General features: G+C 37.9%; 2 protein-coding genes across 2 annotated transcripts; one reads left to right on the top strand and one right to left on the bottom strand.

Annotated features, from left to right (window-relative positions):
* The first annotated feature begins 8,215 nt into the window (after positions 1–8,215).
* Positions 8,216–9,166, top strand: LOC122913517 (olfactory receptor 52D1-like). Its single transcript, XM_044260217.1, has one exon. It carries the CDS (start codon positions 8,222–8,224, stop codon positions 9,164–9,166), a length of 945 nt encoding a protein of 314 aa, XP_044116152.1. The 5' UTR covers positions 8,216–8,221.
* A 6,433-nt stretch (positions 9,167–15,599) lies between these two features.
* LOC122914137 (olfactory receptor 52E1-like) lies at positions 15,600–16,541 on the bottom strand. Its single transcript, XM_044260774.1, has one exon. It carries the CDS (start codon positions 16,539–16,541, stop codon positions 15,600–15,602), a length of 942 nt encoding a protein of 313 aa, XP_044116709.1.
* Positions 16,542–27,558: the final 11,017 nt, after the last annotated feature.

Raw genomic sequence — 27,558 nt, 5'->3', positions numbered from 1 at the left:
ACTGGATGTCCATCATTCCTTAGATATCTTCAAGCAGACCAATTTTTAAAATGTACATTGACTGGATTCAGGCTAAAATCCAAATGCTTTCACTAGGATTGGATGCTTTTCCCTAACATGATCCTACTCCTTCTCTAAGCACCAGTGTTAGTCTTCTTTGCCCCACACTTTTCTCATGTCTCCTCTCTACTTCCCCTATCCGCTGTCTTTCCTTTCAGCCCTCACTGTGAAGTAAGGATGCTCTGTGAGCTGGGAGATGGGGAAGACTCACCAGACTGAGCACCAGCATGGAATCCTGTCTCTGTTTTATCTCACCTGCTCAGTCTTTATGAGGGTGCTGCTCTTTGCCTGGGAGAAGCTTGCAACAGGAAATTCCTTGGAGCCAGTTTGGTGAAAAACACAAAGTCTCTGAGGATTCTAGTGTCTAATTCTGATTCAAAAAGAGAGAACCATTAGGGGTCCCTGGCTTGGAAAGAAATGAAGGCAGAGGAGTGAGATTTAGGTCAGCGAGATGTCAGAAGGACCCAGTACTCCTCCCAGTACAAAAACAGAGATTTAACAAGCACTGATGGATGGAAAGGCCTTTATGAGAGTTCCAGAATTTGGATGAGAGATTATAGGACCCTGGTGGTACATATAAGAAAAGACAAACTGAAAAGGATGCGAAGAAAAGTTTGATTTTATTCACATCCCCTCTACCCGAGCCTGGCACAGTTCTGCCCCAGAAGAGCTTCCCTTGGTCCCTGAATTTCTCACTACCTTCAGTAGCTGTGTTCTATAAAGTCAACTTGAACGCTGAATTAGGAAATTTGGTGCCTTTGCTCTTAGGGGAAATGCACAACATTTTTGTCAATTAATGAATACATAAATTTTTTAATGTGTGTTTTTCTGTGAGAGACACTTCCTATAATACATAGTTCTTATAGGTTTGTCATGGCTCTTATGATTAATCGTGCAGCCTTTAAATGATCAAAAGCCAGGAGCTTTGGAGGCCACTTGTGTTTCATTCACCAACATCTGTGTACAAGAGAGTTTCATTAGTGTTGAAAACCTGATTTCTACATAATCCTTTTCCTGTACACTTAATAGGCACTTTAAAATCTCTTCTGCAGCCTCCTAATTAGCAGAATCTGCCTTGACTCTAAGTTTAATATTGTATATCCCTCCTTGCTTTTTGGAAATGTAATAGCAAACTCAGTGCTATCCAACAAGAGCTTGATTTTTTTTTTCTCTGACCCCAGGTGATGTAACTGTAACCATCTTTGACCTCACCACAGTGTTGTCTATTGCACTTTTTTTTTTATTAGTTGTCGTCTCATGACTCCACAAATTTATCCTCTTCTTCATCTTTTCCGTGTTTATATCACATGCCTCAAATGTTACTTTAGTAATCTCCAGAGTGGCTTCATATAGAGATGAACTTCCTCTTCCTTTGTCTGGGTGTATCTTATTTTTGATTCATTAACTTTGAATCACAAGCAACACTGTTATAACTCACACCTGAATGAAGTTTATCCAACATATTTTATTTTTTCCATAAAGTAAAGCACAACCATCTTGCACTTAGGAACACTAGAAATGTATTATTTAACTGCAATACACTCCATGAATAAATAACAAGATAGTTATTTACTGTGCTGCACTTCAACACTATCTTGGAGGGCCATGTTAAACAGTGGAATCAACAAAAAGCAGGAAAATATAAGAAAAACCTGGCCTTAAATTGAATGTAAAAACGCTTGTTTATAGCTGAAATGGGAAGTCAGAATCTCATTTTGTTCAGCCTCAGCTGAGAATGCAATTGTCTGGCAATTCAAATTTTTCACATCTCTTTGCACTCTGGCAAGTGAGTGCTAAAGTGCCATGAGAATTTATTTGTGATTTCAAATAAATCTTAAGGAGTAGGCAAACTAGTAAATATGGAATTCACATCTGATAGAGCCCCACTGTATATATATAGTTTTTAAGATTCATACTCAAATCATACACAAAGCATATAAATAAATGTAAAAATAATATGATAGAATTCCAACTTCCACAATTTAAGTATTGGTGAGATTGACAGAAAATGACGTAAAAACTGAAGCTCTCAAAGGAGGCTGGAATGCATGTAAGAGCACGATAAATCTAGATGGCTGAAAGGATTGCATCTTTAAAGCTGTCACATTTTCCCAGTAATGTTTAGATGCAACTCAACTTTCATCAAAATCCAATTTTGATTAATTTCATATAATTAAATTTTCTGTGAAATTTATTCTGATGAATTATGAAAAAAATGTGGTACATGTCACAACATGAAATTTAGACTATGAGATAAAATGTTAAACTCTGGGGTGCCTGGGTGGCTCAGTGGGTTAAAGCCTCTGCCTTCAGATCAGGTCATGATCTCAGGGTCCTGGGATCGAGCCCCACATCAGGCTCTCTGCTCAGGGGAGAGCCTGCTTCCTCCTCTCTCTCTCTGCCTGCCTCTCTGCCTACTTGGGATCTCCGTCTATCAAATAAAGTAAATATTTTTTAAAAAATGTTAGGCATGCCTGGGTGGCTCATTTGGTTAAGCCGCTGCCTTCGGCTCAGGTCGCGATCTCAGGGTCCTGGGATTGAGCCCCACCCTGGGCTCTCAGCTCAGCATGGAGCCTGCTTCCTCCTCTCTCTCTGCCTACCTGTGATCTCTCTCTCTCTCTGTCAAATAAATAAAATATTAAACAATAATAATAAAATAAAATAAATTTAAAAATGTTAAAGTCTAATATGATTTGAATACTCTAAATTATATGAATATGAAAATCATGGAATAAAATAAACCAAATATCAAAGTGACATTATGGTAGTTTTTTTTTTTTAATTTATATTTTCCTATATTACAATTAAGGGAGAGGGGTGCTGAGTGGTTCAGTCAGTTAAGTATCTTCCTTCAGCTCCGGTCATGATCCCAGAATCCTGGGATCAAGTCCCGCATCAGGCTCTCTGTTGAGTGGAGAACCTGGTTCTCCCTCTCCCTCTGCCTGTTGCTCCCCTGCTTGCGCTCTCTCTCTCCCTCTCTCTGTCAAATAAATAAATAAAATTTTAAAAAAATAAAAATAAAGATAAAAAGTCATTGTTTAAAGTGAAGGAACTAGACACTTATCAACCCTTACTTCATACATGCACTTGATATATTTAAGAGCAATCAATTCTGAGACTCAAGCAATCCTGCCAAGAGGAAGGCTCCAGAGACAGTTCAGAAAAAACTCTCCTGCCTTCCCATCACCCTTCTGGGATTCTCCTGTTACTAAAAAGTTAGCTCTAAAGACTTAGAACCTGAGTTATGAACTCAAATTTAACCCCCAGTGGTTCTTGACAGGTGGGGAGACCGTCCCCTCCCCACCTGTCAAGAAACCACTGGGGGTGGTCTCTATGCCCATGAGAGCCCGAGAAATCAGTAGACAAGTCTATAACTGAGCTCATCTAGAAACCTTAAAGGTTTTGAGAGAAGGAAAGTATTCCTCAGACCAAGGTGCTCATCCTCATCCTCACAGAACACCTGGTAATGTCTGCAATATAAATACTATATGTACCTAATATATGCCAGTTCATGTTGATCTATTGTATTTTTGCAAAGGGATGAATAGGGGTGCAGAATTTAGCCTAAAAACATTACAGGATTTTCTTTTTCCATTTTATTCCTCCCCAAAAGCAGATGTGAGGTTTTTTCCTTCCAATCCCTCCTTTTTTCCATGCTGTGTAGTCAGACAAGGAATCAAATGTTGAGAGAATTTGATTTTGCTGGAAGCTAATCCCTGGGTATGTCTTAAAGATTTTATATTAGAATCAGGAAAACTATAATGCACTGTAGTGTTTGGAGATAGTGTGGACTATAATAAATTTATAGTGATTCCACTGGTTGTCTTAAATTTATGCTGAAATTATTTACCAGAAAAATAAGAACACTCCCTTGTCTTCTTTCCCCTTTTTATTCATTTATTGGAACAAACGGATATATGGCAATACATGGCTTTTGCCAAGTAAGAACTTGCAATATAATAAAGGAGAAAAACATACAGATATATAAAATACAATATGAGAAGATATAGAAGATAGGTAAGTGCACATGTCAGTGGAACACTTGAGGATGGATATCCATGATGGTCCAAAGTTCCTAGAAAAATTTTCTCACAGAGGCTGATATGTGAGCAGGATCTTCAATGCTAACTAGGTAACCTAGGTTTTGCATGTGTGAAGAAATGCCATGACAAACAAAGACACAGGTCACTACCTTCATGAATTGAGCAGGTGACCAGTTCTCTATATGCAGAGAGATATAGACAACATATTTCAAGAGGTTAGAAATTTGCTAATATTTTATAAGACATGGAAGGCCACATTTTCTTTGTAATTTCTTGGTTTATATTATTTTCTGGCAAATAACATTTGTAACTGCATTATTTATTTACTTGCCTTAAACTATGCATGTAATACATGAATATATAAAATACATTGGCACTGTTTAAAAATGTCAAGCTATAGAGATACAGCTCAATTATACTGTCTATCTTTCCATCCACTCCACATTTTAGATCTCTCCTCCATTGGCTATGTATCCTTTTTATGTAGTTCTTATATTTATAAAATTTGCATTATAAATGTGCATGTATGCATATACAGTATGCTCTTAATTTTTGCATAATTTGTTAATGGAAAAATCAAACTTTTTTGCATAATTTGTTAATGGAAAAATCAAACTTTTGCTTCTTTTTTTTATTTGAATGTCAGTTTATATAAATATACTTTACTTATCCTTAGCATTTCTATAATATAAAGATAACACAGATTTGTAAGCTCAGTATTACTTTACTGATGGACATTTTGAATGATTCACTATTAATTCTATCACAGGCACTTTTACAATGAGAATTACTGTATATACTTCCATATGTATTTGTGAACATTATTCCCTAAATGGCAAGTAGTGAAATTGCTCTGCCCAGAACTTTGTTTTTAATAAGAATAATACTATACAATTTTCTCTAATCAATTGGGCATAAGAATCACATGTTAACCCAAATCTCATTAATGCTTATCATCATCAATCTTGAAATTCTGTTGGTTAAAAATATAATACTGTATGAATTGTATCATATTCATTTAATTTTTAATTGCCTGATTTCCAGTAAGAATAAGCCTATGTGATTGAACATTTGCATTTACTTCAGTGTGAATGTTTGCTCTACATAATCTGGCCATATATTTTCTTTTTTAATTTTTAAATATCTATTTGTTTGTTTTAAGAAAGAAAGTGAGACAGGAGGTGAAGGAACAAACCGAGAGCGAGAGAACCTCCAGCACACTCTCCACTGAGCATGGAGCATGACCTGGGGCTCTATCTCAGGACCCTGAGGTCATGACCTGAGCCGAAATCAAGAGTTAAATGTTCAACTAACTGAGCCACCTAGGCACACCTGTCCACATGTTTTCTGTCGGTAAAATATATTTAAATTGTGTAATGGCATAGAGCAAGTAGAAGAAATGAAGGAAAACTGCATGAGAAAGATGAGAATGTTGATGAAATTACAAATATAGGTAAAAGGACACGAAATTTCATTTCAGGTTAAAGGAAGGAGAGTATATGAAAATGTACTAGCTCAATGTGTTACATGTACATAAACATAAAGGTAAGAGGGTAAGGCTGACCAACCTGTCTGGTGGCAAATGTTAATTTTGTCTCTGAGGTTGAGAGGTTAATTTTCCCTCTGAGAGGTCATCTGTTGAAAGTGCAGGAGAGTTAATTAAGAAGAGAAAGGCTTGGATTTGGACCAGTTCCTTTATGGAATATAATAGTTGGGGACTTCTGAACAGTATTCATAATCAAATTAATGGTGATGGTTTTCTTTATTGTTAGGTACAGAACAAGTCCTCCTCTTCTTCTTATATGCACAATTTCAAATAGACTGTCACGTGCTTAGGGCAGATTTTATCACCACAGTTAAGAATAAGGGCTTTAGGGGCACCCAGGAGGCTCAGTTGGTTAATAGTCTGCCTTTGACTCAGGTCATAATCCCAGGACCCTGGGATCGAGTCCCACATCAGGGTCCCTACCTAGCAGGAAGCCTGCTTCTTTCTCTGCCCCTCCTCTGCTTGTTATCTCTCTCTCTCTCTCTCTCTCTCTGATAAACAAATAAAATCTTAAACAAACAAACAAAAAAGAATAAGGTCTTTAGAATCAGTGTGTGTGGCTAGAAAAGGGTTTATCATTTACCAGCTATTTAAAATTATAGAAGTTACTTAAATTATTCTCATTTAAAATGGAGATAAAATTTATTTTTTTAAATTATTGACATATAACATATTATTTGTTTCAGGGGTACAGTCTGATTCATCAGTGATTCATCAGTCTTATGCAATACATAGCACTCACTATAACATGTACCCTCCCCAACATCCACCACCCAGGAACCCCATCCTTCCACTCCCCCTCCACTCTAACAAACACAATAATATTTATGAGTTAATACATGGAATGTTTTCAGGAAAAGAACTGACTCACATCAAGCATTTAAAAATGTTTAACTATTACATTATTATATAACTCCCCAATGAATTGGTTGCCCTGGATTTATCTTCTGTCCCAACTCATAGCATGCCTCAGACAGAAATGTCATTACATAAATGTCCCATGGTTCCTTGACCCACCTAACCTGATGTATTTGCATTCAAAAGAGAATATCCACCTCTAGGGATCTGGAAGGCCAAATAACCCCAGCAAGCAGAAACTCTGGGTATGAAACTTCAACAGAGTAAGAGCAAAACACGTGTTATCACTCTCACTTCAGATCGATGCTCAGTGTGCTATACATATTCCAATCCCAGTTTCAGTGGACATTGGCTTAAGGATTATTTTTCTTGATCACAACACCCTTTAATCCTCAACTGTCTATAATAGTGGTAAAAAAGGACTGTCTGTGGAATGGTGTCAATTGTGCTTCTAAGAAGAAGAGAGGAGAAAGATACGTTTATTATGGGACGAGTATGGCTTTCAAAAAGTTCTACTAGTCTTAAGAAATGGAAGAAGTGTCATCAGCAAATCACAACATGGGGTGGGGAAGGGGTCAGCCAATGCAAGAGAAGTGTGCAGAACAAAGGAAAGGTCATGAGGGGAAGTTTAGATGAATTTGCCTGGAGAGGGAGACAGTGGAGAGTCAGTCATAGAGTAATTTGACTAACTAGATGCGTGTAAGGAAGTGAAGGAAATTCATGTTAGTGGATATAATCACATTTGTTGTAATTCTTGCCTGTGAAGTCAAAAGTAAACACAAAGGTGTCACCAACGGAGAGTCACAAACAATGTAATGAGCTGTTCACTTCCTGACACAGTGTTATCAACCCCACTCTTGTCATCATGTTGATTGAGTTCCAGGTTGGTGTGAATAACCTCCTTCTGGTCATTCTAAAGCAAGCAACACGTCCTCCGAAATTTGGCATTCCATTCTCAATGCCACACCCTATAACCTGGCATCTTTGCATGTCCCAGACTAGGATGACTAAAATATTTTTCTAAAGGTACATTTTCTATTCAAACTTCCTGCCATTCCTTCTTTCTGTGTAATCTATGCCTTACAACTGTTTCTATGTCCCCCAAGCCCGTGACTCTTACACATTTTCCCAAATGATTCTACATATATGTTTACAAATACATGTATCTTAATGAAAGAAGTTAGCTGAAGGAGATATTCATTACATACAGTGAAGTTTTGATGATTATGCATACAGCTATTCCACTGTGCATCTACACTTGTGTTTATCCTATTTCTTAGGTTTTATTTAAATTCCAGTTAGTTAACATACAATGTAATATAGGTGTTGTATGTAAATACTGAATCACTGAATTATACCTGAGAGTCTTACACATTTTTTAGATTTCAGTTGGCGTTACTTTCTTCTCAGTGGATAGAAGACTTTGGATTTTCATACATTTAGCTCTGATTTTTGGTACCTGCATATTTTCCCTCATTTGGCATCTACAGATCAGCCATATTACAAATTACAACAGTGAAATAAGATCTGACAGTCAGATATGATGGTGAAATAATTTAAAAATGTTCATAGATATTGTAATGACTCCCTGACCTACAATTCCCTGCATTTTGGCTGACTTAACTCATCAAAGGTTTGAAAATTTGTAAGCTATTACTTTTACTTGGTGTAGAGAAAAATTCATGAAGAGAAAGCTAAAATTCTGACACCTGTTATGTCAGCATACAATAAGACCAATGTCCATCCATCAGCCTTCATTCTCATTGGCATTCCTGGGCTGGAGGCTGCCCACATCTGGATCTCCATCCCCTTTTGTTTGGTCTACATTTTGGCCCTCCTGGGAAACTGTTCTCTTCTGTTTATTATCAAGACAGACACCAGCCTCCATGAGCCAATGTACCTCTTCCTCTGCATGCTGGCTCTGGCTGATCTTATTGTGTGTACCACAGCAGTACCGAAACTTCTTAGTCTTTTCTGGTTCCATGATGGAGAGATTCGTTTTGAAGCCTGCCTCACTCAAGTTTTCCTGATTCACTCTTGTTCCACCATGGAATCTGGCTTCTTCCTGGCCATGGCTTTTGACCGTTATGTAGCTATTTGTAACCCATTAAGACATTCCGCTATTCTGACCCATGCTGTGATTGGGGGGATGGGCCTAGGTATAGTACTCCGGGGCATAGTACTTCTCAGTCCTCACCCCTTTCTGTTACGTTGGCTTCCCTACTGCAGAACAAATATCATTTCCCACACCTACTGTGAGTTCATGGCCCTCATCAAGATTGCCTGTGCTGAGACAAGAATCCGTAAAGCCTACAGCCTCATTGTTGCCTTCCTTACTGGTGGGCTAGACTTCATATTAATCATTTGTTCTTATGTTCTCATACTTCACACTGTCCTCCACCTCCCATCCAAGGAGGCCCGACTCAAGACCTTGGGCACCTGTGGTTCCCATATCTGTGTCATCTTAGTGTCTTATACTCCAGCCTTCTTCTCTTTTCTCACCCACAGGTTTGGGCACAATGTGGCTCCCCATGTCCATATATTTGTGGCCAACATCTACCTTCTGGTCCCACCCATGGTGAACCCTATTATCTATGGGGTAAGGACCAAGAAGATAAGGGACAGATTCCTTAAATTTTTCAGTTTTTCAAAGCCTTGAGTTATGTCTTTTGGGTTGATGAATAATATATGAACAAATATCATCTATCTTAGAATGAATGACTTCTTCATGAAGCTCCTCTTTTAATGGTCAGGGGGCATGGGTTTTTCTGTGGGAAGTAACTCACCCATAAAAATATATTTTATGTTGTAACAATAATTATGTATTATTGAGTATGACTCTTTACTACAATATTAGAATGTTATTTCCTAAAATACAAAAAACAAGCAAACAAAATTTAGTATCATCTGTGGCTAAAAACAAGAGATATTTAAAATTAACATGATATATAATCCTCTATCTTTGGTTTTGCCAGTTAAGACTTACTACCAGATTTACAAATTTTCTCCCAGTCATATTTCTTGACTAAATGTCCTTCTTTCTCAAGTACATACCTCACCACTTTCTTTTTTAAAAAAATATTTTATTTATTTATTCGAGAGAGAGACAGTGAGAGAGAGCTTGAGTAAGAAGTTCAGAGGGAGAAGCAGATTCCCTGTGGAGCTGGGAGACCAATGCGGGACTCGATTCCGGGACTCCAGGATCATGACCTGAGCTGAAGGCAGTCGCTTAACCAACTGAGCACCCAGGCACCCCCTTCACCACTTTCTTAATGAGAGGTTTTTGATGCTAGCTTCTGTGTTCTGTGTTTAATGATTTCTTTATATCTTCATGATAATACCTTTTAGCTACACAGTTCCGTTCTCCAGTTATAACTTTTCCTTATTCTTTTGAAGACATTATGCTACAGTCTTCTAGAATCTATCATTACTTTGAAGAAAACTGTTGTTGGCCAAATTGTCATTAATTTGTATGTAATTATCTTTTCTGTCTGACTGTCATTAGATCCTGTTGATTTCTTGGGTGTTCTGTAGTTTCACATGGGTAAATTTCACAGGTATTATGCAAGTGAGAAAAGATTACATATGCCGTGATTCAGTTTAAATGAAACTCTGGGGAAGGAAAAGTAGTGTGGAGGTAGTGTTCAGGCATCCATGTTTTAAGGTCCTGTAGGTGATTCTTAAGTGCAGCTAAAACTGAGCTGTGGTTGTGTAAGTTGGGGAACAGAGACATTAGTTGACCACAGGGGTAGTATTTTAGTCAAGTACTTCATCTTTCAAGATAAATTGTGAAGAGAATCAACATTTGTTAAGCATTTACTAGATTCTAATCTCTTTATTGTGGATTTTAATACATAACCTTCACAATATATTTTAGAATATATTATCATAAATACTCCCACAATAAGTAACTCAACAAACTCATATTCAATGGCTAGTTTAGAGGTGCTAGGATTAGAAGTCTGTCTAGCACTGATGCCATAATTTTCTTATACTCTCACAATGGTTCCATATACACCCAAATCACTCAATGGGACTCCTAGGAACACAGCTTCTCACAGGTGAGCTGTCATAATTGTTGCTACTGGTCATTGCATTCTTCATAACCACACTCAGTTTAGATCCAGTTAGCTAATGTTTACTTGTGGAACCGAATTCACTGGGGATATAGGAATGACTAAGGCAAAATTTGTAAACAGTTTCAGAGTCTCAGAGGTGCACAGAATCAATGTATCCATTCTTTCCATCTGATTCCTAATAAGATCGAGATTGAAGAAAGATATGGAAGATGTGAGTTGAAAATATCCTCTTTCTTAGTAACGAAGTCTATTCTAGAGGACCAAGTGTGGTACAAGAGTCAGTGAACACTTTAACTAAGCCCTAGAGTTAGGCATATAGTCCTAATCAGATCATGAAGACTTACTACATGGAGGAGCACCAGAGAACACAGGACTGCCTTAGAAAGTCTCACTACCAAGAAGTGTGAATGTTGGGGTGGGAGAGACACAGGGAAAATGGTCTTAATTACACTCACTCAATTTATTCCTACTGAATTTTCAAAAGCACAGCTTTTCCCTAGCACACAGTGAATAAGGGTAAAAAAAAAAAAAGATGGGCTTTATAATACATGAACATAAAGAATTGGCTAGAAATATTTTGTTCCTATATAGTTCCTATATAGTCTGATACAGTTCATTCAGATGTAATAAACATTTACTGTCAGTATAATAATGTGTAACACTTTTATAATGTGTGCATTCTCATAGTTGGCCCTGAGTTCTTATATACAGCAACCCATTAATGGGTTGATTCTCATGCAAACTAAAAATGATTTTTAGGATTAATATCTACATTTTATAAATAAGGAAACTGAGAAACAGAGAAATCAGTTGACTTTCTCATAGTCATAGAGATGGTTAAAAATGGAGACAGAATTTGAACGTAGGAAGTTTGACACCAGGTTTATATTCTCAACAACTACTCTATACTTAGTTACATATTAATATTTACACACTGATATATCAATGTGACAACTGCTAAAATAGAATTATAAAGGAGATATATAATCAGCCTAGGTTAGGGATTATAAGAAAGTCAAGAATAGTTCCAGAAGATAGGACATCAGGAACATCAGGTAGGCAACTAAGCAAACTTCCTGTGGATTGGGTCACCTTAAATAGGCAGTGTATGGAGTGTGTGTTGTGTGTGGAGTATGTGGGGTGTGTGTGTGTGTGTGTGTGTGTGTGTGTGTGTTGGACATTAGAGTGGTATCCAGTTTTACATTGGCCAATTCTGCATTCATTTCACTTTCTAAGGTTTATCCCATTTTCTCCATCTAACAATCACCCAATTTGATTATTAACTTTATTTGAACAATCACCCAATTTGTTTATCCCATTTTCTCCATCTAACAATCACCCAATTTGATTATTAACTTTATTTGAACAATCACCCAATTTGATTTATTTTTTTCCAATTCATTTATTTTCAGAAAAACAGTATTCATTATTTTTACCCAATTTGATTTATTAACTTTATTTGAAAGTTTCAACTTTCTAGAATGATAGTTTTCAAAATTTAGGCTTGAACCATCTTAAAAATACATATTGCTTAGGCCCCTTCTAAAACTATTAGACTCAAAATGTCTGTGGTGTATCACATAAAAAAATATCATTTACTTTTCATCATTTGTTCTGCATATTTTTAATTCAGTGATCCAATGTCTGCCACAATTGTAGGATGCTGAGAATAAACACACAGATATCCTACTCAGAGAATGTGGCATGAGTTAAAATTCCGACAGAGTTTTATAGTTCTTACTTCAAATACAAAAGGTTGGAAAGAATGTCACTTAAAATGTTATGACAAAAAAAAAATATATGGAGAATAATAAAAAAAACCTCACAATTTTCTTGGACCTGTCAGAAAGTTCAAATCACAGTGTGAATAATCCAAAATTTAAAAAAAGATAGGTAACTCCAAAAAGAGATGGAACATGATCCTGTGCTTACTAGGGGCCTGTATCAGATATTGTACAAGCCACGGTAAAGAATTTGTTAATTTTTTTAAAAATTAAAATTTTTTTCAGTGTAACAGAATTCATTGTTTATGCATCACACCCAGTGCTCCATGCAATATGTGCCCTCCTTAATACCCACCACCTGGTTCCCCCAACCTCCCACCTCTCACCCCTTCAAACCCTCAGATTGTTTTTCAGAGTCCATAGTCTCTCATGGTTTATCTCCCCCTCCAATTTCCCTCAACTCCCTTCTCCTCTCCATCTCCCCATGTCCTCCATGTTATTTCTTATGCTCCACAAATAAATGAAACCATATGATAATTGACTCTCTCTGCTTGATTTATTTCACTCAGCATAATCTCTTCAGTCCCATCCAGGTTGATAAAAAAGTTGGGTATTCATCCTTTCTGATGGAGGCATAATACTCCACAGTGTATATGGACCACATCTTCCATACATAAAAATGGCTATCAGACACATGAAAAAAATGTTTATCATCACTAGCCATCAAGGAGATTCAAATTAAAACCACACTGAGATACCACCTTACACCAGTTAGAATAGCCAAAATTAACAAGACAGGAAACAACATGTGTTGGAGAGGATGTGGAGAAGGGGAACCCTCTTACACTGTTGGTGGGAATGCAAGTTGGTGCAGCCAATTTGGAGAACAGTGTGGAGATTCCTCAAGAAATTAAAACTAGAGCTTCCCTATGACCCTGCAATTGCACTCCTGAGTATTTACCCCAAAGATACATATGTAGTGAAAAGAAGGGTCATCTGTACCCCAATGCTTATAGCAGCAATGGCCACTGTGGTTAAACTATGGAAAGAACCAAGATGCCCTTCAACGGATGAATCAATAAGGAAGAATTTGTTAAAATTTAAACCAAATTATTCACATCTGAGTATAAACCTATATGAAAATACAGAATATCTGGGACTGATGTATATATGACACAAAGAGGAATTCATACTTACTCAGGTTTTCATCCCTAGACCTAAGACTGGTACTCTTATGAAAGTCTGAGTGCAGGACTAGACCTTCATCATGGACCAGGCCTGGTGGAGGGGAATAGAAGTCACTGTAAGATGGGAAGGACCCTTCAACAACATTCTCTTCCCTAAGGAATAAAAGCCTTCACTTGAAGGAAGAGCACAAGAGGAGACCCACTGCTGCTGAGCCAAAGGAGCAAAAACAAACTCTAGAACCCAGGGTGAGACAAGTTCCTTAGACATGTCCTACGGTGCTAGGCAAGGGGCAGAATTACTGAGGGCATTTCATTTTCAAGACTCGGGAACATACTACCTGCCCAAGACAGGCTAAACCAGACCAGATGGTATTTAAAGTCCTCTGGCTCTTACCACCAGATTAGCAGGGTTTGAGGAACAAGTAACAGAACTCTATACCTGAGGGAGTATGCAGAACATGGAGGGTGGCCTTACTGCAGCACAGGAACAAAAAGAAGGTCTAACATTGACGGTGGGGTAGACATCAAGAAAACCTAACTCATCGGCCACATCCTGAACACAGGGTAAAGTTAGAGGAATGTGATACATTCACTGAAGACATTCAAAGCAAAAGCATGAAGAATTAGATGACGTGAATAGTCCTTTACCTATGAAATAAGTTGAATCTGTACTTAGCAACCTTCTAACACAGACTTCAGGCCCAGGTGACTACACTGGTAGATTTAGCTGTTTAAAGACTAAGTACCAATTTTCCAAAAACTAGCCAAAATACATATAAACAGATTGAACTCTAACCAAATCATTGAAGATACAATTGAGGACACATCATTAAAATTCACTTCATAAGTAGAATAAATAGATAGGGGATGAGTACAGGGTCGCAACAGGGTTCCAGGAACAGCCACTTGTGCTTATAAATTATACAGCATAACTACGGCTTCAAATTCAGGATGTGATGTTAATTAATACAAACTTCCTCTAAGAATATATGACAGCATCTCTTCTATTATAATAAATATAAGTAGGATTTTTTTCTAAAGTTCATGCTATGGAATATTCGTGTCGTATTTTGGTCAAAGGAGGAATCTGAAGCCAATATCATATTAACTTTCAAATGAATATCTGTTAGTTGAAAGATCAGAGAAATCCTGCAGTAAAAGTATAGCTAAAAATTTAGCTTTATTGGTCAAAATTTACAAACATATATTTCCTGACTTCCTTCTACAAATGAAGTCAATAATACCACTTAGAATTAGAAAAAACTGAGTGATGTCATATGGCACAAGAGTATATATGTGCACACTTGGCTAACACTAGACTTGGAACATCACTAAAATTTCCTGCTTTCCATGAGAGAGAAACTCCTCTGTGAAGTGTCGCAAAACACAGAAACATAACTGTTTGAAAAATAATTGTTTGTTTGAAAAGACAGATCAATAAACTAGACTATAAATATTCATCCATCAAAAAGCAACACAATGCTGCCTTAAAACAAAAAAGACTATGAATTTTAAAAGATTACAAATTTTTTACAATTCGGTTCATGGTAGAACATCTCTACTTTTCTCACATGATTATCATAGTCACAGGATCAATTTCATGTCTAACAACATTAACATGGTAGAGTCAAGAATAGCTTGCTTTCTGAGAGGGAGGTCAAGAATATGGGAAGTGTTTCATCATCTATTATTTTGGGAACCAACATATTAAGAGCAATGTACTATCTTTGTTTAAATTAGGATATAAGGGAATTTATGGGTTTTATTATAATTATTTGTGTGGTGTCTTCTTTTTGGAGGGTTGGTTTTGCTTCAAAATGATGCTGACTGCAGAATGTGATGTGTTCAGTTCTAACGAAAGCAGAACAAAGTGTTTGTTTTCTTCCACATGGGAAATCTGAATTATTTCCATACAATGAAAAATTATAAGACACTTTTATTCATGCATTTGACATGGTTCTCGCCTTCCATTTTCTGGGTTTGGGAAGGAGGTTCACAGGTCTTCCCTGAGAGGAGTCTGTGTAACTTCCAAAAGTTCTTTTCCCATTCTGAACAAAGACAATCAGTGCTGCTCCTTTCCTTAATTTGATTCTTTACAAGAGTTATGTTGTTTTCTTGGAAAAGAGTTTCAGCACCTGTTCTCTAATCTGTTTAGTTCTGACCCCATAGATTACAGGGTTCAGAGCAGGTGGAATGACTACATAGAAATTAGCCAAAAGGATGTGGATATAGCGTGGAATATTCCGGCCAAACCTGTGGGTCATAAATGAAAAAAATGCAGGAGTGTAGAAAGCCAACATGACACACACGTGAGAGCCACAGGTGCTCAGTGCTTTGAGCCGGGCATCGTTGGAAGGCAGTCGAAAGACAGCACGAAGGATCTGGACATAGGAAATGACAATAGCTATGATGTCCAATACCAGGATAGAGATGGCACATAAACCATAGATGATGTTGACCCTGATGCTGGCACAGGACAGGCGGGCAATGCCCATGTGCTCACAGTAAGTGTGAGGAATAATTTGGTGTCCACAAAATGGTAACCGTAGGATGAGTAGAACGAAGGGTATGGCAAAAGACAATGTTCTCAGTAGGATTATCATTGCAATTATGAATACCACCTTGTTTGTCAACACCAGTGTATACCGAAGAGGGTTACAGATGGCCACATAGCGATCATAGGCCATGGCCACAAGCACTGCCGACTCCATGCCAGTGCAGAGGTGGATAAAGAACATCTGAATGAGACACCCCTCAAAGGAGATTTCTCTCAGGTTGAACCAGAATATGCCAAGCATCTTGGGGATGGTGGATGTGGACAGGCCCAGGTCGATAGATGACAGAATGGCCAGGAAGTAGAACATGGGCTGGTGGAGGCTGCTCTCAGTCTCAATCACAGAAAGAATGCTGATATTCCCAAGAACAGCTGTCAGGTACACAGCAAAGAAAGGGAAACCAATCCACATATGTATATGTTCCAGACCAGGGATCCCCAGAAGGAAGAAAGAGTAGGGACGAAATACGGTAGTATTAAGTGAGACCATCTTCCTGGGATATTTTTATAGTGAAAGATATTATAGGTCAAGTACCTCCCATTCACTGAATAAGCTTCCTCCTTGCTTAGCACACAGAGAAAATGAAGGAATCAGTGAAACCTTTATTGTACCTACACATCATTGAGACATGAAAGTGTACAAAATTGAATGGTAAAATGAAGTCATATGACTTCAGTATACATCATCATATCCATTCGATTAAATTGAATATTGTTATTCATCAAAATTTACTGAGTACCTAACATAGATATGCCAAGTTCTGTGCTAAGAGGGTAGCAAAAGATGAGTTAGAGAAGATTCCTTTCATGATGGAACTTAAAGTTTTAGTGGTTGAAACAGTTTTAGTGGTTGAAACAGTTAAATTTAATTTAAATTAAGAAAATAAGTGCCAAGATAAAGTTTTTCCCTTGCTTCTTATGTGCACAAAATATTTACTGAAAATTATTTAGTATTTTATAGAAATATTATTTGATTTATGACTATATATTATGTACAAGATAGGAACATAATCATAAACACAATGACAGCCATTATGATTCTGCATGGATCACACTTCTGAGCTAAATATATATAATATGTCTTTAAGGAAACTGCAAGTATACCAAACCAGAAATTTCAAGACAATTTTGGATCTATGTAGGCTTCTCACTGTTCAAGTTCCCCCCAAAATTTTTCATGCCATAGCCATCTTCTGATCTCTCCTTTCTTGCTGATACCAGTATTAGAGAATAAATCTGCCTTGAGGTTTTATCAAGAAGCCATACCAAACTTCATTTCAAGATAATCCTCTTAATCTGGGTCTGCTCAGAAAAAAATTCATATATTCCTCTTCATTTCTGTTCTGATGGTAGGTAAATAGAGCTTTGCTCTTTAAGTGCCTTCCTGCTGATGTCTGTCCAGAAAGGAACACAGATCTACACATGGGCACAGAAACATTAATGTACAGTTTTATAAAATATCACAAAATTCATAAATATAGTGAATTGATTTATATACACCACTCCTGGAAACAATCCATCATTTATCTGACTATATAATTTATTACAATACATATGCCTTAAAAACTCTAAGCACATTGTGATTAAAACCTCTTGCCTTCCCTTTCATATACTTCCATATAGATAGATGAAAGATAAATAATGATAGGTAGATAGACAGATAGGCAGATAGATAGATGGACAGACAAATGTCTGCACACAGGGAGAGAAGTTCTGGAACTCAGAAGAAGTAAGAATTACAATTTTAAGAAGTTACCACTAGCAGGAAAGTAGATCTAATCCATACCACTAGAAGGCTATCTCCTTACTGACATGACAATTTTGGAAGAACCTGGAGGGCTGAGGTAAATGTATTATTGTTATAGATGACTTTTGATGTGCTCTACTCCCTATAGAAAGGATTAGACCTTTCCCTTGTTCCTCTGCTCAGTATTCTGTTAGACTGCTAAGCCCTGTGCAAATGAGAAACAAGCTACAAACAACATTAGCCAGAGTAACTACATTAGACATTATGTCTGGGGATGGAAGTGTGTGTGTGTGTGTGTGTGTGTGTGTGTGTGTGTCTGTGAGTTGGAAGGGTGCATTGCAACTTGGGTATTGGGCAAATTGCTTAAGAAATCCTAGAGAGGGGCACCTGGGTGGCTCAGTGGGTTAAGCCGCTGCCTTCAGCTCAGGTCAAGATCTCGAGTTCCCGGGATCGAGTCCCCCATCGGGCTCTCTGCTCAGCGGGGAGCCTGCTTCCTCCTCTCTCTCTCTCTCTGCCTGCCTCTCTGCCTACTTGTGATCTCTCTCTGTCAAATAAATAAATAAAATCTTAAAAAAAAAAAAAGAAATCCTAGAGAGAAGAGTTTGATCACAGGTACAGGGAGGAAACAGTTAAGATAATTAGTCAAGCAAATTAACTAATTCCAAAAAATAGAAGAGGTATTTCAAGAAAGCAATATGAACTATTTAGGAAACTATCCCTAATTTGAACTGGAAAGACATATGCAAGGAAAAGCATTTAAACCCAGGGTATTTGGGTATTTGGGCATGAAGTAGAATCTTATAATCAGATTTCTTTTTCTGTGATTGTGATTCAGCTAATTTAGAGTTTAGTAGATGAGAAATGGCATAATGTATAGTAGCAGACATTAGGAATTAAAGTCAGAGTCTTCCTGCTGTGTGAATTTGGTTAAATTATTTCCCCTCTTTGAGTCTATAATTCCTCACCTATGCATGAAATGAGGCTAAAATGCCTATGTAAGCTGAATTCTTGCAAGGTTTGCATGAGTCAAGATGGGTCATCAAAAATGTAGAGTTACAATTACTGGTAAAAACCTATTGATAAGAACACAATAGAGAGCTATAGTGGAAGTGGTTTGCCTTATCTCAGACCTTCAAAGAATCTGTACATCAGGGGACAGCAGACTAAATACTGATCCTCACTTTACCTCCTTATATATACTTTGGTAGGGGTCCTAACATTTATAATAGAGTGTATCTGATTAAACCTATCCTTTGACATTTTAGGACATTAGCATTACACACTATAGAAGACCAAACCATTCCAAAATTATTAGCACTACCTTTAGTTGGAAGAAAGTAGCAAGTGGTTTAGTGTGTTTTACTATGTTGTAGTTGGTGAGAGATAATTTCTGAATAGGTTAAGGTAAGTTCAATTATTATTCTCCCTCTATGTCGAAAACGCACTCGGGATGGGGACATTTACCCAACCTTTAAATTAGATTAGAAGGGACTGAAGGAGAGGTAATAGCGAGCAAGAATCAGAACACAGGGAAAGAAAGAACCTTGATAGATCAGTAATTAGGTAGGCTCCAGGTCAGGGAAGAGCTCTCCTCACAAAAAGAATGGCAGAGGTGTCAAAAGATGTCGGAGCTGCATGCAGAGACAGTATAAGGGTGTATTAGAAACAAAAGAAGCAGTTGCTCACGTGCACATAGAGATTATGCCAACACAATCCTACAGTCAGTTCCCTTATCCCCTGCCTTCAGTCAGCAAGTTTTTCTACTCCCCCCATCCTATCACCTACCACTCTTTTTCTTGTGCTCAGCTGGTTACAGATAAGGAACCATACCTCCAAAGCATTGCTTACCAGCAAGGACTCCTGGAGAAGTTAGCAAGGCTCCCCTAGCAACCTTCTGAACTCCTTTTGCTTTGGTGGGAGGATTTTTTATACTGTGGCCAAGCCTCTAGAGGGGAACTTTGTCTGCATTGGGATTCCCTAGGAGGAGAAGGGGCAAGAAAGTTCTGAGATCTGGATTAACTCCTTTTCTAGTGGAATAGAATATCCCAGTCTCCAATAGACCATGTCCTGATTCCGGACCTTGGCTCCCAAATCTACAATTAGCATATATTCAGTGGTATTATTATTATTAAATATTATTATTGTTTTGGTCTTGTAAATTTTCTTAAACATTTTTTCCAATACGGTTCCTGGAATCAGTTTTAGGCTATTACTTTTGAACCTCTTCAAGGGAGGGGGTGGCTTGTCCAAGCTCCAAATATATATAAGCTAAAGGTTATATTAAGTCTGGATATATCTTCTTAGTATCATGCAACTACCACATTGAGTCAATATTTATTAAAAGTGAAGTGCTAAAAAATAAAGAAGTACACTAAAATTGCATCATAATGACTCAATATTTAGCATAATTGCACTATCCTGAAGTGAGGAAATGCATACAGTTTTGAATCATACAGAAACCTATCATGTCATCCCAGTGGAGGTTTCCCATCAGTAGTGGAAAGCAGGAATAAAAACCCAGAAGGCAGAGGCTAATCTTTTTAATCACTCTTTTCCTGACTAGTTATTTAAAGCCATGTATGAATTGACGGATCCTTTCAATCTCCATTTTGAAACCTGAAAAATGGGGACATTTGTCAAACGAGTTTCAGTGTCCTATAGTCCTAACATCACATGAGGATATCAACCCTTTTTACTGATGAAGAGACAGAAACAGAAAAGGAAGAGTAGTTCACATGGAGAGGTAGAGTTGTGTTTAAGCTTCCATTCTATTCTAGAGGGTTTTCCATGAGTAACAGGAGCTGACCTTGGACATTCAGATGGATACATCAGTTTTATCATTCACTCACTGATGAATTGAAACAACTGTGCACCGACCATCTACTATGTGTCAGGTGCCATTTTAGGCACTGCCTATAGAGTAGTAAACAGCACGGACAGTGAAAGACAAGAAACAGAATAAAAAATTACATAGATGTCAAAAATGAACTGTGTTGAAATGTAAGGCTGGGAAGTTGGCGAGGATGCTGATGGTGAGAGTTAGTCACTCTAAGTAACATTGTCAGGAATGTGACTTTAAGGTAAGGGTAAGGGAAGGTGGAGCAAGTCATGTGGAATCTGGAATGGGGTGATGGCTGCAGGAAAGCTTTCCAGGCAGAGGGCACAGCAAATGCAAAGACACTGAAGCTGAAGCATGTTGGGTGTCATCAAGGAAAATGCAACTTTCACAGAATCCGAGTCTCAGAGATGTGGACAACACAAGCCCCCTCAGACTTCCACACTCTTACAAGTCAGAAGGTCATCATTCAACAGAATAAATAACAAAGGAGATCTCCATACAGTGGCTGGTATTTAGGATAGTTCATGGCTACTCTTTCAGTCAAGAAGCCAAATTTAAATCAACTCAATTACTTGTTTGTTTTGTTTGGCTTTATATAGCAAAACATGACAACAGAAAAATAGAAAAAAAACATGTTTTCTACCAAAAATAGAAAAAAAAACATGTTATCAATAGTGAACTTTTCTTTTAATTGACTGATAATACATAAATATATTTGCATGCCTTTTCATTATTTCTTCTACCAAATTACAGTAATCACTACAGGATATTTAAAGATCTCAAATACACAAAGAAAACAGAAAATGAGTGTTTTATTCCTTCAACCAGTCATCAGTCAGATTAGATGAAAAAAAGAATAGCAACACAGGCACACAAAAAAGTGGGGGTAGGGATCTTTTTATGTCAACTCACTATTTGTATACATTAAGAAAATCTAGCAGTTTGTAGGGAGTGAGAGTTACCTGCACAAATTTGTAAATATTGCTTTAGTGTTCCCCTAGATCCAGTGCCTTTGTGGCCATACTAATTCCAATACGATTAGTATCACTGTGTAAGTGGTACATTTTTACTCTTTGAAATTTTTGGAATGTGTACCTTGACTTTGATAGTAATTTGATAGTGATTAATTATTTCTGTAAGATTATAATTTAAAAAATCTATTCAACATACCAGATGTCCCATAAATATGAAGTTTTATGTTTCTTTAATTTTTGAAATTATCATCATTTTTTTCAAATATTTCACCTCTTCATTTATTATTTCCTTGCTTCTAAAATTCATTATGTATGTTTTTGGCAATTCTACATTAATCTTCCAAAATACCAATTTTTTTTTCATTTTCTTACATTCATTAGTGATAATTTCATTATTGCTTTATGACCTCTTATGTACAGTTTTTATATGTGTGTGGCTGTGTGTGTCATAAATGATATTCAGTAATCTTATGTGCAGGTTCATGCATATTGGTTAGATCTACTATATTAAAATGTCTTTTTTTTTCTCCAAATAGTATATATAGGATTTTTTAAATTTTTTTAAAATTTTTTATAAACATATAATGTATTTTCATCCCCAGGAGTACAGGTCTGTGAATCGCCAGGTTTACACACTTCACAGCACTCACCATAGCACATACCCTCCCCAATGTCCATAACCCTACCCACCTCTCCCAAACCCCCTCCCCCCAGCAACCCTCAGTTTGTTATGTGAGATTAAGAGTCACTTATGGTTTGTTTCCCTCCCAATCCCATCTTGTTTCATTCATTCTTCTCCTACCCCCTTAATCCCCCCCTGTTGCATCTCCACTTACTCATATATATATATGGATTTTAATCCTCTGGAGGTTGGATTTGTTTCCTCCTGCTGCCATAATAAATTGTCACAAGTTTAGTGGCTTAAAACAACACAGATTTATTACTTTACAATTCTGTAGGTTAAAAATTCAAAACATATCACTAAAATCAGGATGTCAGCTAAAATCAGGATGTCAGCAGAGTAGCTTTCTTTTCTGGAAGCTTTAGAGGTGAATCCTTTGTCTTGACTTTTCCAGCTTCCAGAGAATGCCCACATTCCTTGACCATGTGCCTCCTTCAGTCTTCAAGGCTGGCAAAGACTGATGTCAGCCCATTTGGGATGTTGTAACAGAATACCATAGATTGGGTGGCCTTATATACAGCAGAAACTTGAAGTCCAAGATCAAGGTGCAGGCAGATTCAGTCTGTGGTGAGAAGCTTCCTGGTTCCCAGATGGTTGTCATGTCCTCACATGACAGAAGGGAGGAGGAAGCCCTTTGGGGTATCTTCCAAAAGGATATTGATTCCCCTCCATTCCATAATTAAGCTCCATCTTCATGACCTTATCCCCCTGAGAAGTCCTGCCTCCAAATACCATCACATTGGGGATTAGATTTTAGAATATGAATTTGGAGGGATACACATTGTCTATATCAGCTAGTCAAGGGTTTCTCATATCTTTATTTTTTTGTTTAATTTCATTTATTTGAGAGATCACAAGAAAGATAGAGCACAAGTCGCAGGGGAGGGGCAAAGGGAAGGAGAGAAGCAGACTCCCCACTGAGCATGGAGCCTGATGTGTTGCTTGATCCCAGAACCCTGAGATCATGAACTGTGGCAAAGACAGATGCTTAACCAACTGAGCCACCCAGGCACCCCAAGGGTTTCTCGCATCTTACCTTTAGATGTTAGATTTCTGCTGCCTCTCATTTCCACCTTTAAAGACCATTGTGACTACCTTGACCCTATCTAGATAACCTAGAATAAAGTCTCAGATTTAAGATCTGATTAATAGCAATCTAAATTTACATTTATTCTGCAAGGTAACCTATCCACAGTTTCCTAAAATGAGGATGTGAATACCTTTGGGGGAGATGGGCCATTTCTCTGCCTATTACCAAGGTTGTTTCATAAAATTTGTCTGGAAACTGTATTACTGACTCTCCAATATTTCTTCTTGTTTTATTACTAATGTTTTTGTTTTATGTCACATCCTTTTGCTTCTTTCTGAACTTTGTTATGTTAATGCCAAACATTTTGTGTAAAAATAATGTAGAAATAATCTGAAGCCCAGGATAATGCTACATTAAAGTTATTTCAGTCTAGAGATTTCATATTTACTTCTGGCAGATAACTATGGGCACTAAAAGCCTCAAGTCAAGAGGCTGTTGCTCCAGAAACTTGTACACATTCCTAGATCTGAGTTCTAGGATTTCAACTCTCACTGTCAGAATTTCCACTTTTGTCTCACTTTGTTGTAGGATCCTGGGCTCAGTGTCTGACCATGGACACGTCTGCTATTAACTTCTACTTTATCTGGTGCTCAAGTTCTCTTGGCAGGAATATCTCAGTCTGCCAGTGCAGTTGGTTAGCTGCCATAAAGTTAGAATAATGTCCCTCTGTGTCAAAGTGCCAAAATGTACCTGATTATCTGATCAGCTCCCTTTTCTCCCCTAATAACTGTGTTCCAAGAGCTGCCCAAGATAGCAATCTGGCCACTGAGAGTCTCCCAGCTCTCCTCATTCACTTCCCTCTGTGCCCACCAAAAGCTTTTCCTTTTGAGACCTGCCCCCTCAGTTTCCTTCTAAACCTATTACTTTGGAAAAATGCCCATGAAGAGTGAAAAGATACCACATGTTCAGGTAAAACGTGGAGGAACTGATGAAGTGTATCCACCACTCCATTTCTAGCATGTGATGGAGGTCCCCACAGTGCAGAGGTGTGGCCAGTTTTTGAACACAGAGTTAAAATATTTCAGTGGAAGTGGTTTAGAAGCAGGGATTGGATTCTAATCATAACCTTTCTTTCATTTTCTCAGTGACATTTCTAAACCTGGGAAGTGCAAGATCAAGGTGTCAGCCCATTTGGTTCCTGGTGAGAGCTCTCTTCCTAGATTGCAGATATCTGCTTTGGGCTCTCTTCTTCTTCTTCTTCTTTTTTAAATATTTTATTTATTTATTTGAGAGATAATGAAAGAGAAAGAGCATAAGAAGGGGGAGGGTCAGAGGGAGAAGCAGACTCCCTGCCAAGCAGGTAGCCCGATTCGGGACTCGATCCTGCAACTCCAGAATCATGACCTGAGCCAAAGGCAGTCACTTAGTCAACTGAGCCACCCAGGTGCCCTTGGCCTCTCTTCTTATAAAGGCATTATTCCCATTATGAAGGCCCCACACTCAGAACTTAATCTAACTCTAATTGCCTCCAAAGACCCATGTTCAAGTACTATGACACTGGAGGTTACAACTTCAACTTGTATGAATTTGGAGGGGCAGGGGGAAGGCAAAAGCATTCTGTCCATAACAGCACCCGAAGGTGCAGGTGTGTCTGAGCCAGTGCATTAACTAGCGAAAGCTGCATAACTTGAAAAACCCAGTGCAAAGTGAAGGTGCTTGACCATTTATTATAAATATGGGGAAGAACATGGCTTTTCTTTTTCTTCCATGGTCTTTCTTTTAACCAATAGTGGTGTTTTCCATTTTCTCTTTTATCTTGCTCTCTTTGGAGCATGGGAATATCCTATAGGTAAGCGCAAACATACACAGGAGCATAGGATTGCTATCCTGAGAATTGGACTACTGGTTACAGGTGTGGCTAGGATCAGGGTCAGGACCATGCCAATGGCAAAAGGCAGAGGCAATCTCTGAGCAAGGGTAGGGTAGCAAGTAACCCAGCAATCATCCTGGAAATATATGCAGAGGGTACCGCAGATGAGAATGTACGAGTCAGCCTCCAAGCTTCAACACCTGTCCCATTTTCATGAAAGATTTTAATTACAGGGCATAAATGCAAAGATAAAATTGTTTAAAAATTCAAGACAACATTAAACTCTAATAACTACAGAGATTAAACCCCATCTGTAGGGTCCCCTTTTGAAGACAGGGTCCTGAGTACTGCAGTGGTCACACACCCATGAAGAGATTAATGGCATTAACTAAGCTTCTACAGGCCTAACTATTGGTTCATTACTGGGAAAGAAAGCAATCAAAAGGACTTGTAGGGACCATACTTGCACCAGTCAAGTTTTTATTTTTCATAGAGTAAGTAGATCGACGTGAAACACCTAAGACACAATGTTAGCATCTGCTTAAGGTTATTGAATTACAGGCTTACAAGGGTTACATTACAAAATTTTATGTTAATTTTGCCTTTTGGATGTAACTCAAAATTTAATCACAATGTTATCAATAAAAAGAACTCAGAGAGTACCTGATTACATTTGAGATTATCTATGTGTGAGAAGTAGGTTGGTGCAATAAACAGTGGGAGAAACTGAAAAATAAATGGGAAACAAGATTCTGAGGTTAAATTATCTGACCCATGTCACTTATCTAAGAAAACTGATAAAACTACGAGTAGAACAGCAATGATCTGACTTGAGAGCCTGGCTCTTGAACACCAAACTATACTGCCCCCCAAAGTGATGATCTGGAATGGTGAAAGAATGAGCTGTGTCAGTCATCACGTGGATTCCTAACACAGCAAGGAACTAAAAGGTTAATGGAAACCAGCAAAGTGACCAAGAAACCTTACTTTTCCCTGCCTTCATTTCCTTACAAGTCATGGACTTGTAGTCATGACTTGGGACCAGATTAGAAACTAGACTCCTCAGAGACCTTGTTCTTTTTGTTTGTTTTGGTTTTTTATTTGTTTGTTGGTTTGTTTTTACAAAACTGGCTCTAAGGGATTTTATGTTGAAAGCTCCAACCAGGCAAAGAGCAGCACTCTCAATAAAGACTGAGCAGGTTGAGACAGAACAGAGACAGGATTCCATCCTGGTGCTGTCTGGTGAGTCTCCCAGCTCACAGGTCATCCTTACTTCACAGTGATGGCTGAAAGAAGAGGGAGGGATAGGAAAAGAAGAGACATGGGAGAAGTGTGGCAGGAAGAAGACTAAGGTTAGAACTTAGAGAATAGTAGGATCATGGTCAGAAAGGGCCAAATAATTTCTGTAAAACAACATAGTCTTTAGGCTGAATCTATTCAAAGTGGATTTTAGAAAAAACAGTCTGCTCTATATCTAAAGATTGAGAGGCAACTGGTATCATTGAAACATGGTCCAAGGTGTTTTAAAAGAATTATCTTAACCTAAAATTAAGGGTTTGGGGCACCTAGATGGCACAGTCAGTTAAGCATCCAACTCTTTTTTTTTTAATGTATTTTTATTTTCAGCATAACAGTATTCATTATTTTTGCACCACACCCAGTGCTCCATGCAATCTGTGCCCTCTATAATACCCACCACCTGGTAACCCAGCTTCACACCTCACACCCCTTCAAAACCCTCAGATTGTTTTTCAGAGTCCATAGTCTCTCATGATTCACCTCCCCTTCCAATTTCCCCTAGCTCCCTTCTCCTCTCTATCTCCCCATGTCTTCCATGCTATTTGTTATGCTCCACAAATAAGTGAAACCATACAATAATTGACTCTCTCTGCTTGACTTATTTCACTCAGCATAAACTCTTCCAGTACCATCCATGTTGCTACAGAAGTTGGGTATTCATCCTTTCTGATGGAGGCATAATACTCCATAGTGTATATGGACCACATCTTCCATATCCATTCGTCCGTTGAAGGGCATCTTGGTTCTTTCCACAGTTTGGCCACTGTGGCCATTGCTGCTATAAACATTGGGGTACAATGTTTATACCTTCTTTTCACTACATCTGTATCTTTGGGGTAAATACCCAGGAGTTAAGCATCCAACTCTTGATCTCAGCTCAAGTCTTCATCTTAGGGTTGTGAGTTCGGGCCCCACTTTGGGCTTCATACCCAGTGTGGAGCCTACTTAAAAAATATACAAATAAGTAATAAATAATTAAGGATTTCATTTTTAAAGGTTTATTTGCACTTATTGTTTCTGTATTCTAGACAAGGGAACTGAGGTATAGCGATGTGACAGTTCTATA

This window comes from Neovison vison, chromosome 7, assembly GCF_020171115.1.
Source record: "Neovison vison isolate M4711 chromosome 7, ASM_NN_V1, whole genome shotgun sequence".
Taxonomy (NCBI): Eukaryota; Metazoa; Chordata; class Mammalia; order Carnivora; family Mustelidae; genus Neogale; species Neogale vison.
This window is presented reverse-complemented; position numbering and strand designations above follow the sequence as displayed.

Excerpts from the sequence above, each read along its gene's own strand:
- LOC122913517 (XM_044260217.1), top strand. The coding sequence starts at position 8,222 with ATGTCAGCATACAATAAGACCAATGTCCATCCATCAGCCTTCATTCTC.
- LOC122914137 (XM_044260774.1), bottom strand. The coding sequence starts at position 16,541 with ATGGTCTCACTTAATACTACCGTATTTCGTCCCTACTCTTTCTTCCTT.